Here is a 12,320-nt window from a genome sequence, read left to right as displayed (position 1 = left end):
TCTAACATAATCGGTAGCAAATGGCGTCCAATGTCCCATATGGTAGCTCTGATGAAACAGCAACAAACATCATCCTTATTTTTGGCAATGCCCAGACGCACACGGGGCATGTGACATTTTGGTCCAAAACAAAGGTGTGGAGCTGTTGGAGGTCTGTGAAAACAGGAGACTCTACAAATGGAGGGGCCTAGGGATCCCCCCTCCGTGCAGTGATAAAGAAAAAATAAAGCTGCCAGTTGGCACCTGAGCCAGCCTGCAGCCATCTGAAGTCTTGCAAGCTTGAAAGCACCAATCAGCCTAAAATTGAAGTGATCAGCCCATGGAGCAGGCAGCCCAATATAGCGGCTTGCTGTCATGGTAACAGATGCATATGGGGGGGTTAAAGTGCCAGCATGCTGCCAGCTGATCTGTTGTGAGATTACCTGGCTGAAATGCCTGTGAAAAAGCCTGATTCCTGCTAAAATGCAGGGATCAGGCATAGTGAGGCCACAAAAATGTTTTGCGCTCCTCAATCTTAGTATAATAAATGTATTATCTAGCTAGTGTATTTTAATGTGATTACGCAATTTAAAGCCTTCCTATATGTCTACCCTGTGCTATATTGTGTGCTGTGATCTTCATTTGTTGCCCTTTAATTAGTCTGTGTTTGGAACGTTACAGATTGTTATGCCTTCAAGGCTTTGTCGCCACTGGTCTTGGCCACGTAACATCTAAAATCTACCTGGGTAGATAACGGTAGGAACTTCAGAACCCTTGGCAGGGTAAATATACGACATCTTGAGAAACAACCTTTGACTACAACTTGAGAATTTTCAGTTTTACAGATAGCAGATAAAACCACAAAATGAAATAGAAAATGCGTAGGAGAATGGGATAAGAAGGGAAAAAAAACACAATTGATCCACCCACACTGGTTCAACTAATGTAAATCATGTTCAAATTCAAAAGATTTTATAAACATAAATAGGTTGTGTGCGCTTGTGGGAGACATTTAATGAAAGGGAAAGATTTGACAAATGTCATGTGTAAGGAAGAACATGATAAAAAGACAGATTAAAAGGGATTGGGAAAAGGCGACAAGACTTTGCAAATATTTGCCGACATGAAATGAGGAAAAAATGAATTCCCTCCAACCTCCATGCTTCCAAATATTCCATCCAATTATTAGTTCTCAGATGCTGGATCTACAATAAAACAAATTCACCACACATTAACGGCAAGGGCAAAAGTGTGGTAAAATCGGATGACTACCCCAACAGGAGAAATCACCCATATTAATAAAAATGCTAGCTGTTAAACTGTGAATAAATCGTTTTTTTTAAATTTTTTACATTGTATTCATAAAAAATAATGTCTTACATATTTTCTTTAAATCCTACTTGTCCCATAAATATTATTTGCATGGGTTCACTAAAAGAGACAGAGGGACATGAGGGTTGAAGGAAGCCATAGAATAAAAAATAAAAATTGCTCCCCTACTATAGCGTAAAATAACCCTAGTTAAACAGGTAGATGTACACATTTGATGTACTGTGTGTATCACGTGTTATATGCGAGTCAATTCAAAAAATTGTGATTAAGTGATTTTACGTCATTTAAGGCAAAAAAATATATAACTTCCGTTTAGTTCAGGGCATAAGGACAGAGGTCTAAATCGGGGAAATGTCCCTGGCCAGCCAGCCAAGACGATAAATAAGACATTAGAAATGTAAGAAGGCAACGGATAATCGACATTCATTTTATCTGTATGATTTAAACTACCGATATAAATCATAGGCCGCTAAACAGCGATGCTACGGAAAACAACCGGACGATTCTAGAATACGTGCTTGACTAACTCAAAAAACCCTTTGGCAGCGATTGGGTTAATTAAACATCTGCATGCGCGTAGTCCGCTTTTACACCGTAGCCAACCACGGGCTTCGCTTTAACGCCCAATCACAGAGCCGATTTCATTTCCCATCTTCCCTGTTAATTCTGTGAGAAAAGCTGTGATTTGGTGGCTTTGGGGATGCTGTGGGATGCGCCGCTGTGAGTAGAGCCGGTGTTGATTTCTGCATCCTGACAGTGGGGGTGACACTTCATATTTAGGTAATACCCGGTTGCACCCTAACCTCGGTGACGCTACATAGAGCTGCGTGTATGGTTTTCAAATGGCTCTGTAAGCCCCCGAGTACCAAACTGTGTAAATGATATTATAACGCACCATACTGTACACACGCTATACTAAAGATGGGTAAATTGGTACAGCAGCCATATTGTTTGGCCCCCGAATGTAATATTTTACACCTCAGTTTGCCTCATTTCTGTATGATAAAGGTGTCCAAAGCCCCCACCTTGCCATTACTGGCTATGGGTTATATGTTTTCAGGCATACCGGTGTTTACTTGTGTACTTGCTCACCAACACGATGATGAATCCCCAATATAATCTTCCAGGTGTCATGCGGCCCATGTCTTCTAAATTATTTGTGGACTCTGCGTTTCCTGCCAGTGTTTCCTCTCTGGTGCGTGGCCGTGGCACTCCACTCTCGTCTGTCTGCGACAGCATTACTTGGCTGAGACCACAGGTGAGGACATCAAATAATTTGTTGGATCTTAATATAATGTGGGTAACATTTTTATTGAAAAATATTATATTATTTTTCTATTTGAAACTGGTTGCAGGAAATCTGTGCTTCCCCACGATTATTTCCAGAAAATCCAAGAGATGGTTTGGGTAAACAGGGGATTCTGGGTGACTGCTGGTTTATATGCGCCTGCTCAGCACTGCCAAAACATGAAAGACTTCTCAATCAGGTAACAATGAAGTTGCATGCTTTGTAAGATCCAAACTGCTTCCAATCAATAGAAAAAATCTAATAGTGCAACTAAATGTTATAATCTCAACGTGTTGAAGAATTCTGTAATGAAAGGTAATCATTTTTTTTTTTTTTTACTGTTGCTTCAGTTTCCAGCTCACCTTTTTTACTCTGTATGTAAATCTCTCCTTTATTCACAATCATTTTATTCTCCTCATTTAGGTATTTCCTATTAGTCAGCCGACTTGGACTGATCCTCGGTACTTGGGCCGGTTTACTTGCCGGTTTTGGCATTTTGGGCGTTGGGTGGAAGTGACCATTGATGACAGATTACCATGTCTGGGACACAAGCTATGCTTCTCTCATTGCCAGGACCAGGATTCATTTTGGCTACCACTGCTTGAGAAGGCATATGCCAAGTATGTGCATAATTGTCACATTGGGTCATTCTGTACACCTTTTGGTTGTTTACTAATGACATTCCTTGGTGTCCTACACCTTTAAGGTACAAAGCTAAAGCACTGATCAGCTCTTTTTTATAAGATGCTTGTAACAGGTGTGTGCTTGATCTTGGTGCAGATCTAAAGATTTCTGTCACGCTAACACCTCATGTATTCAGGCTTTCTGCTTCTTAATGCAGTCCAATCATTGTGTGCCTCAGAGTGTCCCACAGATCTGCCTGTTCTAATGTGAGAGCCACAATAGTGTGCTTCTGTTGTAGTTACAAATCCTACTTGAAGAAATGTCACATATTTGACAAAATGTTTTGTATTTCTGTGTGCAACAAACCATCCATTTCTCATAGCTTTTTATTCTTTGTTCTCAGACTACATGGCTGCTATGAGGCTCTTTGGGCAGGACAGGTGGCAGATGCCTTGGTGGATTTGACAGGAGGACTGGTTGAAAGGTGGCCTTTAGGAGTGGGAGAGGACAGTAACCAAGAACAGATGTTCAACAGGATGCTTGAGCTGAAAGATACATGTTCACTGAGCTGTTCTGTACTCCACTGCAGAGAAGGTTAATAGGGAATTTACAGTAGATGCATGAACTCTTTCTCCTAGCCCTCATTACACCTTACTTCTTCATATGGTGTTAACCTTTCTCTGCTTTTCTTACTTTGCAGCTTCAACTTGTTCTCCTTAGCTGGCCCTACTTTGCTGCCTCCACCATTCTTATTAAGTCTTTCTTAATGTGTTTCTCAGCTGTTTTTTTCCTCCGGTACATATCTCCCATTAGCTTATGTTTATTACACACATTTTATTAAGCGCATCAGGCATGTTCTGTGCCACTTTCATATAACATCCTTCTCTCTTTTTGAACAGGAGCTGCAGAGTTGGGTGAATTCCATGCTTTCACAATCACAGATATCAAATGGGTTGTAACAAATGGAAGTCAGAAACTCTTGATGCTTCGTGTTCACAACCCTTGGGGGAGAAGCACATGGGGTGGATACTGGGGCAAAAGGTTTGTGGCTTCTTTGAATTATGTTGATAACAAATCCAATTGTCATATGAAAAAGACTGTCTAGTGTCCCAAATAACCTCCTCAGCAAAGAATACATATTAAAATACTTCACTAAAATCATAGAAAACAAATGTGTTACTTTTATGAGATGTTTCAGTGCAACGTCTCCTCCATGGTCTGATGTTTTGCTCCACTGATGTTCTACCTAAGACAGCAACTTTTTTCCCCTTTCCCCATCGCTTGCTATATGGCTTGCAGGAAATAGTAACAGAGAAAAGAGCATTTTTCTGCACATTTTATATTATATGGATTAAGATATATTGTGCCGTTCCACTTAAATAAAATGTTAAAGGGACACTCCAGCCTCACATGGGCTTTAAGGTATAAGAAAGCTGAGAGGTCCCTTTAAATTATGGTGGCCCACATGGTAAAAAGTGATTGATTACAGAATTAATTCTGGAATGGGTATTCAACAGTTTTAAGAAACTATGTACTTAGAGAGAGATTATGTAATAAGTGTCTCTTTGTCCAGGCTCTTATTTTCCAATTTATTATATTTTATTTACAGTGGTGAAGGATGGTGTGTGATATGCCCTGAAGTCAGTTCCCAACTCCAGTCTCAGATACAAGAAGGGGAATTTTGGGTGGAAAAAACAGAATTTATGCAGGAATTTGATGAAGTCACTGTTGGGTTCCCTGTCAGTGAAGACGGTTATGTTCTTAGTATTTGGACAGGTTAGTGCAAGGAATATTGAACACCTTTGAGTGTCTAGATTGGGTTTTACACTGCTTTTGCAAAGTTTTTTTTTGGTGGTTTGTGGTAAATATGATTTCCTCCTACGATTTATCTGATCAGACATGTCCTGTGTCTGTATGTTAAGTAACCACAGAAGACCAGTTTATTAGTTAAAAAAAAAAAAAGGCTAACTAGCTATTTTTTTATTCTTCACAGATTTCCCTCTGATCTACACCCAGCAAATGTATGGTTCTTGGGTCAAAGGTCAGAGTGCTGGTGGATCCCGTAACAATGCCAGCTTTTCCAGTAACCCCAAATTTTGGCTGCGGGTGAGAGAACATAGTGAGGTGTATCTGGTGCTGATGCAAAGGCCACATCATGTTTCACAAGCAATTCCTAAAATTGGTGGTGTTCCACAGAAAGAAACCGAGCAAAACAAAGATACTCTCCATGCTGTGGGACTCCATGTCTGGAAGGTAACTAAGAGCTTTTTTTTCCAAAGGGGTTTTATAGTTGCCCGCTTGCTTTAACCCTTTCAGTCCCCTTAGGATGTATTGGTATGGCCTCAAAACCTATGCCAAAAAAGCCTATCACGACATATTAGTATTTTGTGACTTTTTTGCAGAGGGAGATGTCCCCTGTTGACAGCCTGGACCCTTTTTTCACAGTATAATAATAATTTTTATTTTTAAAAACTGCCCCTTAGCCCTAGCACTATACATTAAAAATAAGTAATTAACCCCAAACCTCAGTGATAAACTATAATATGTAATGCATGGATGTGGCCCTTTTGAACATAAAAATTATGTATGTGGGGTATGAATATAATCAGGAGATGTTGCTGAACAACAGTATAGAAAGTTGTTTTTTTTCTTTAAGCAATATCACCAAAAAATGATTTTGATTTATTTTAGTATAGTTTTTCCTTTGTTTATTATCACTAATAATTATGCTTTATGTATGTCTATGATTTTCAAAGAAGGCCTACTTCTTCAGAACACCATTACAAAATTATAATTTGTGCGGGTTCATGAAATGTAGAAAGGGAGAATCATGGTTTAACAAATGTATAGTAACAATTGGGGTCCTCACCATACTAAAGAGGTTAATTCTAACGATTTGCATCCCAATCTTATTTAACATTGGCATTTTGTTACTACTTTAATAGAGCTTTACTTTGTCTGCAGGCCTTCAAAATTGTAGCTTTGTTTTGTTGTCAACTCTCTTGTATAACTTCTGGAGCAGCTCTGGCCTTTACTTAACTGTCTGCTCTTTTCCCAGGTAGAGAAACGAAAGTTTAATCTGAAAAAAACCCTCTTATCCCCTCCAGTGGTTGGGACCTCTTCTCATTCATATGATCGGCAGTTTCACCTGCACTGTGACTTGTCGCCAGGATATCACCTTCTTGTTCCTAGCACTTTCCTCAGAGATACAGAGGGAAACTTTCTATTGCGGGTCGTGTCTACTGGTCAGGTCACTCTCAGGTAAAAAATTACTCCAAAAACCTCCCTCTGATTCCTGAACGCCCGTCCCCAGGCAATTTGCTAGCTAAGGAACTTGTTAGTCACTGTAGCTTGATAGAAGAATTAATTGTCCACTAAAGTATAGTATTAGTAGATTTAGGGATATTGTAAAACAGTGGTACTCGGAGTAGCCCCTAGTCGCTACTGCTGGGTGCCAGGGTATAACATCATATGCCCGGTACCCTGTATCTCTAGGGTACATGGAGCTTGATACTGCTTACTATGGCTCATACTAGGCACAATCCTATAGTGTAAATGATCTGGTAGGGGAGACCTCCCCAGAAATTGGCCCATTGAGAACTGCCACCTTGTAGAGCCACATTGCCCAGTAACGCAACTTGCCCCCAGTTTTGAAGCAGTGAGACTGGGGTTATGTCTCACTGGGATGTCTTGCTGCTGCTCATAATGTTATTGCTTTTAGAATTTATTTTATTCATATGAAGTACCCACTATCACTAATGGCCTTTTGTTTTCATAATGTAGTGAGATGGTTCCTGCACAGCCTGTGGTTCCAGTCCGCGAAGATGTGACCCAAGGGAACTGGGATATCTTAAAAATACAGGGGGAGTGGAAGAAGGGTAAGAGTTCTGGTGGCAGCAGGAACTTTCCTTCTTACCATCTGAATCCATCTCTTCCTTTCAATGTACCAAGTGGATGCCGGGTAGTGAGAGTGACTCTGCAGCAGCATTGTCAGGAGGATAAATGCCTCGCAATTGGGTTCCATGTGTACAAGGTGAGTCTTTTGGGGGATGTGAAAAATAGGTTTGCTGGAAAATCTTCTAGTTACAAAAATTAATTAATGATCACAGAAGAGATGAGATTGGGTTCAAACGGGTGGTTACCATTTCCAAATAGATAGGCAGGATTTTAGAAAAGTAAACATCAGGACACAGAGTACAGATGTTTAGATCCTGCTTGATGTAGCGTTCGTGGATATGTAAACATTTTGTGGCTTGAAGGGTTGATGAAGAGCAAGTAAATCAGTTTACAGCAGCAGAGAAATGTTGTGCAGACTATTACTAACAAAGGGATATTATCTATATGAATATTAATTATTGGTAACTTATTATTTAGATCTTATTAAAACCTACTGTCTTTTAAATGGAGGAAATATTTATTTTTTTAATTATTTTGTCTCACTGGTTATACTTTCTTCTCTGGTATTTCAGGCCCCAAATGATAAACATGTGTCCCTACTTTCTGGGAAACCATGTGCAAGTTGTGTACCTCACTGTCACTCTCAGGAAGTGTCCCAGTCCTATCCCCTAACCCCTGGGCAGTACATTCTTGTGCCTTCCACATATCTACCAGACCAGGAATCTGGCTTCACTGTGACCATCTCTACAAAGATCGACAGGTAACCAGGCAATACTAAATATCAGGGGTCTACCCATACAACAAGTGGCTAAAGCCCCACATTCATTTATTTATATTTGTCTTAACAGGAAACCAATTCAGAGCCAAGAAACACTGGGACCAATCCTGAAAGAGGTGAAATAATGTTCTATGGATTGTATGTACATTATGTATCATATGAATTTACACCCGGTGTATATTTTTAAAGAAAGCACATTGTTAAAATATTTTAAGACCCTGTATATCATAATCATGCTTGCTGGGTATATATATTATATATCTATATATTCCTACATTTATATAATGATGTGTATTAAACAGTTCTGTTTCTTTAATCCCTTTGTGGCCAAGGACTTTACCCCAAGTGACCGCAGCTTTTTTGCTGTTTTTAGCATATCTATCATATAATTATTACCCTTTTCCACAAAGAAAATAATAAAAAAAAACAAATTTCTGCAATGTTAGCTTTTCTTCTACAAAGTATTTTCTACTAATTCAAAAAACAAACATCCCCAGTGTAGAAACATACCCTAATTAGGCTTTTGTTAAAAAAAAAAATAAAAAAAAAAATGTTCCCTTACATTGTACACTTCTAGTAAGAGGGACACAAGGTATTTGGGCACCTAATTTTTTTTAAAAAATATTTATTTTACACTTTAAACACCTCAAGGATCTCTCTTGGAGGTAGATTGGGTACTTCATGGTAACTTAACTGGGGTCTTTATTATGTTTTTAAGCTCTACTTCCTTTTTTAGTCTTATTTTTTAAATATTTTTCAATTTTTTTTGTTGTCCTCTTTTCTGTACTATCGGGTTTTCTATATGATAGCTCATCATTGGGTGTCCTTCCCAAGTTGTTGTCACTTGCAGAATTACAATGTTTCTTATTAGACTGGGACAGGGAACTTGAAAACAATTTTGCATATGGGTAGAATGGTACATGTGCAATAACAATGCTTTTCTTTTTTTTTTCTTTTTTTTTTCCATTACAGGTCTGTGTTGTAACTGTGATGAAGTAGGAAACTAAATATATGTTCACCTTGCCTGTATTGGTGCTATCTATCCTCTGTACAGCCGAATAACTGATGAATTCTATGTATATATGTGAGTCGTCACGCATATTTATGTGGGTTTGTGACATTTGTACATTTGCAACATGTTAGTATAATTTCTATGAAATAAAGTAAATTATGTATTTTTGCAAAATCAGTGTTTTGTCTGCGCTTCTTGTATTAAGCCAGCAGAAGGTAGCAGACACTCAAATGGAGGACTGTACATTTGTATGAGACTTTACGCTCAATATACAGTCTAAAGTGCTCATTCCCCTTACCAGTTATTTCATGTTACTGATGTATAAATAAGCCATTGCAATTTCTATGATGCCTTATTTTAAAAGACTAGAACCGAAAATGAACTTGTTAGGTGATATCGGTTTTATTTTGGTGCCATATTGGTAAATGTAAAGTACTATGCAGAGAGAGATTAACAAGTGAGCTAGTAAGATCTGTGCACAATACACAAATTAGTACGCCTTGTGTCTTCCTACTTTAATCCGTGACCTCTTAAATAACTCCTAAATTCAAACCAATTCATGGATAAAAATCTGTAAACCATGAAACTGATTTGTTACTAATGCATTATATAAAATTAGATTACATGTCAAGCCTGTAAACTTTTTTTACTTCTTTTTGAATTGCTCTCAGACAGCGGGGATAGAAGTTTTTCAGTTGACAGCCTGATCTCCCGTGCAAACCCCTCCATCGGCTTGGTGCGAGCTGCACGGAGTGGCATATTCTCGTGTGTCGGAATTCTGTATTGCGCAGCTGTACATTTAGAAGCGCAGAACACACAAAAATGTCACTGAATATTATTTTGTTCGTAGTGTGTGTGTCAATGTGGATATGGTTGAGCTGTTGTAAATAGTGCAATTCAGTCTTTCATTGTAGATAACATATTTCTCAAAACTCCTGCTTATAGTTATAGAGACATCGTAAATGTATTATTATGGTTGTGGGAAAACCCCTGACTACCATTTCTAAACGTTTTGGGATCAATACATCTTTATATTTAAACCATGTTATTCCTGTCTGAGAAATACCGTATTTGCTCGATTATAAGACGAGGTTTTTTTCAGAGCAAATGCTCTGAAAAATACCCCTCGTCTTCTAATCGGGGTCGTCTTCTAATCAGACCTCAAATAGAGTCTGATTAGGAGACTAAGATCCAGATCCCCCGCACCGCTGCAGGGGACCTGGATCCTCCTGTCTCACCCCCCCCCCCATCATACACACACTTACCGGTGCTTCCTGCTGTATTGCCGGGGCAGCGGGTTGACGTCTACGCGATCCGCGTAGACAACGTCCGCTGCAGCCGGAAGGAGGTGTGGCTAGCAGCGGGGGTTGTCTGCGTCCGTCGCGTAGACCTTCCCCGACTGTCAGAGATCTCTGATCTCTGACAGCCGGGGAAAGTATACGCGACGGACGCATACAAACCCCCGCTGCCAACTCCACCTCCTTCCGGCTGCAGCAGAAGGCGACGTCAACCCGCTGCCCCGGCTGGAAGCACCGGTAAGAGAGGGCTGAGAGGGGAGAGAGGAGAGAGGAGAGGGGAGGGGAGGGGAGGGGAGGGGGGGGAGAGAGTGTGTGTGTGTGTGTGTGTTAGTTAAATGGGGGCATAGGGCATTTCTGGAGTGGCGTTAAGGGGGCATTTAATAGAGCACTCTGCCTCCTGAAATGCCTTATACCTCCCTATATGCCACTCTGCCCCATAATATGCCTTTTAACCCCCTAAATGCCAGAGTGGCATATAGGGGTATAAGGCATTTCTGGAGGCAGAGTGCTCTATACAATGCCTTTTAACTCCCTTAATGCCACTCTGCCTCCTGAAATGCCTTATACCTCCCTATATGCCACTCTGCCCCATAATATGCATTTTAACCCCCTAAATGCCAGAATGGGATATAGGGGTATAAGGCATTTCTGGAGGCAGAGTGGCATATAGGGGGTCAAAAGGCATACCATGGGGCACAGTGGCATATAGAGGGTTAAAAGGCATATCATGGGCCACAGTGCCATATTGGTGTGGCAAGCCTGGGGGCAGATGTGCGTAACTGGGGGACAGGCTGGAAAATACAAGAAATAAAAACAAAAAAAATATTTTTCTCAATCATAGCTTTTATTTAAAAAAATATTTTACATGAATTAACATTTACTGGTAAAACTTTTTTCCTTTAGGGTCGTCTTATATTCAGGCTTTTTCTTTTTTCCTAAGTTAATATTCAGATTTTGGGGGGTCGTCTTATAATCAGGGTCGTCTTATAATCGAGCAAATACGGTATATTTTCTTATCTATAGTTAGATCAGGTGGCTGGCGCACTATAAAAATGATCGCTACCGGTATGCAGGGCACAAGATGCTGTGCCATAAGTCCAACCTTTCCTTCATCTGAGAAAATTCTCTCAACAAGTAAAAAAAATAAAAACATATTTTTATGATCCTTTGCATTGCTCACTACTGATATCTAGACTGCCTCAGGAATCAACATCAGCACAAGCTCTGGGTTTTGGTGGCTTCATGAAATGGGTTTCCATAGCCGAGCAGCTGCACACAAGCCATAGATCACAATGCTATAGCGGTGTAGAGGTATCGCACCCCGGGCCACCTCCTCCCTGCAAGCATAGACCAGAGTGGTGTAAAGCTGGAAGTCTGACAAACAAATTTGGCTCAAGCAGATGCCAGGAGAATGCTACCTACAGGAATGCATAATGCCTACTGTAAAGTTTAGTGGAAGAGGTCTGAGACTGATTTTTTTAGGGTTTGGGTTAGGCCCCTTAGTTTCAATGAAGGGTAATTTTGCATGCTATAGCATTAACAATATTTTAGACAATTGTATGCTTCCAACTTTGTGGCACCAGTTTGGGGAATACCCTTTCCTGTTCCAGCATGACTGTGTCCCTGCACAAAGCAAGGTTCCTAAAGACATGGTTTCACAAGTTTGGTGTGGGAGAACTTGACTGACCTTAACCACATTGCACACCTTTGGGATGAATTGAAATGCCAATTGTTAGCCAGGCCATCTCGTGTAACATCCCTACCTGACCTCGCAAATTCTCTACTGGATGAATGGGGCAAAAATTCCCACAGAAACTCTCCAAGATCTTGTGGAAATCCTTCCCAGAAGAAGAGTGGAAGCTGTTAAAGCTGCTAAGGGGGCAACTCCATTGTAGCGCCAGTTGTTTTGGAATAGGTCCAACGAGCTCATATATGCATAATGGTAAGGTGGCCGCAGACTTTTGGTCATAAAGTTTTTTATTCATACAAAATGTTCTAAATGCTGATAAAAGTGGTGTCATATCTGTCCTTAAAAAAATGTAACTTGTGTGGATATACTAAAAATGAAAAACATGGTAAAAATCCCAAAAAAAAAACTCCAGGTACAAAATA

The 12,320-nt window shown here is 40.0% G+C and overlaps 1 protein-coding gene across 1 annotated transcript; it reads left to right on the top strand.

Annotated features, from left to right (window-relative positions):
- The first annotated feature begins 2,443 nt into the window (after window positions 1–2,443).
- On the top strand, window positions 2,444–8,897 carry LOC149302294 (calpain-10-like). Its single transcript, XM_089482404.1, has 12 exons — window positions 2,444–2,569; window positions 2,667–2,798; window positions 3,023–3,219; window positions 3,627–3,817; window positions 4,123–4,264; window positions 4,833–4,999; window positions 5,217–5,476; window positions 6,282–6,484; window positions 7,007–7,256; window positions 7,693–7,880; window positions 7,969–8,014; window positions 8,871–8,897. Exons 1-12 carry the CDS (start codon window positions 2,444–2,446, stop codon window positions 8,895–8,897), a joined length of 1,929 nt encoding a protein of 642 aa, XP_089338530.1.
- The last annotated feature ends 3,423 nt before the right edge of the window (window positions 8,898–12,320 follow it).

The sequence above is a fragment of the Sceloporus occidentalis genome, unplaced genomic scaffold, assembly GCF_023333645.1.
Source record: "Sceloporus occidentalis isolate IW3139 unplaced genomic scaffold, rSceOcc1.0.p SCAF_19, whole genome shotgun sequence".
Classification (NCBI taxonomy): domain Eukaryota; kingdom Metazoa; phylum Chordata; class Lepidosauria; order Squamata; family Phrynosomatidae; genus Sceloporus; species Sceloporus occidentalis.
Note: the sequence above shows the minus strand (reverse complement) of the source record. Positions and strands in the feature narration are given on the sequence as shown.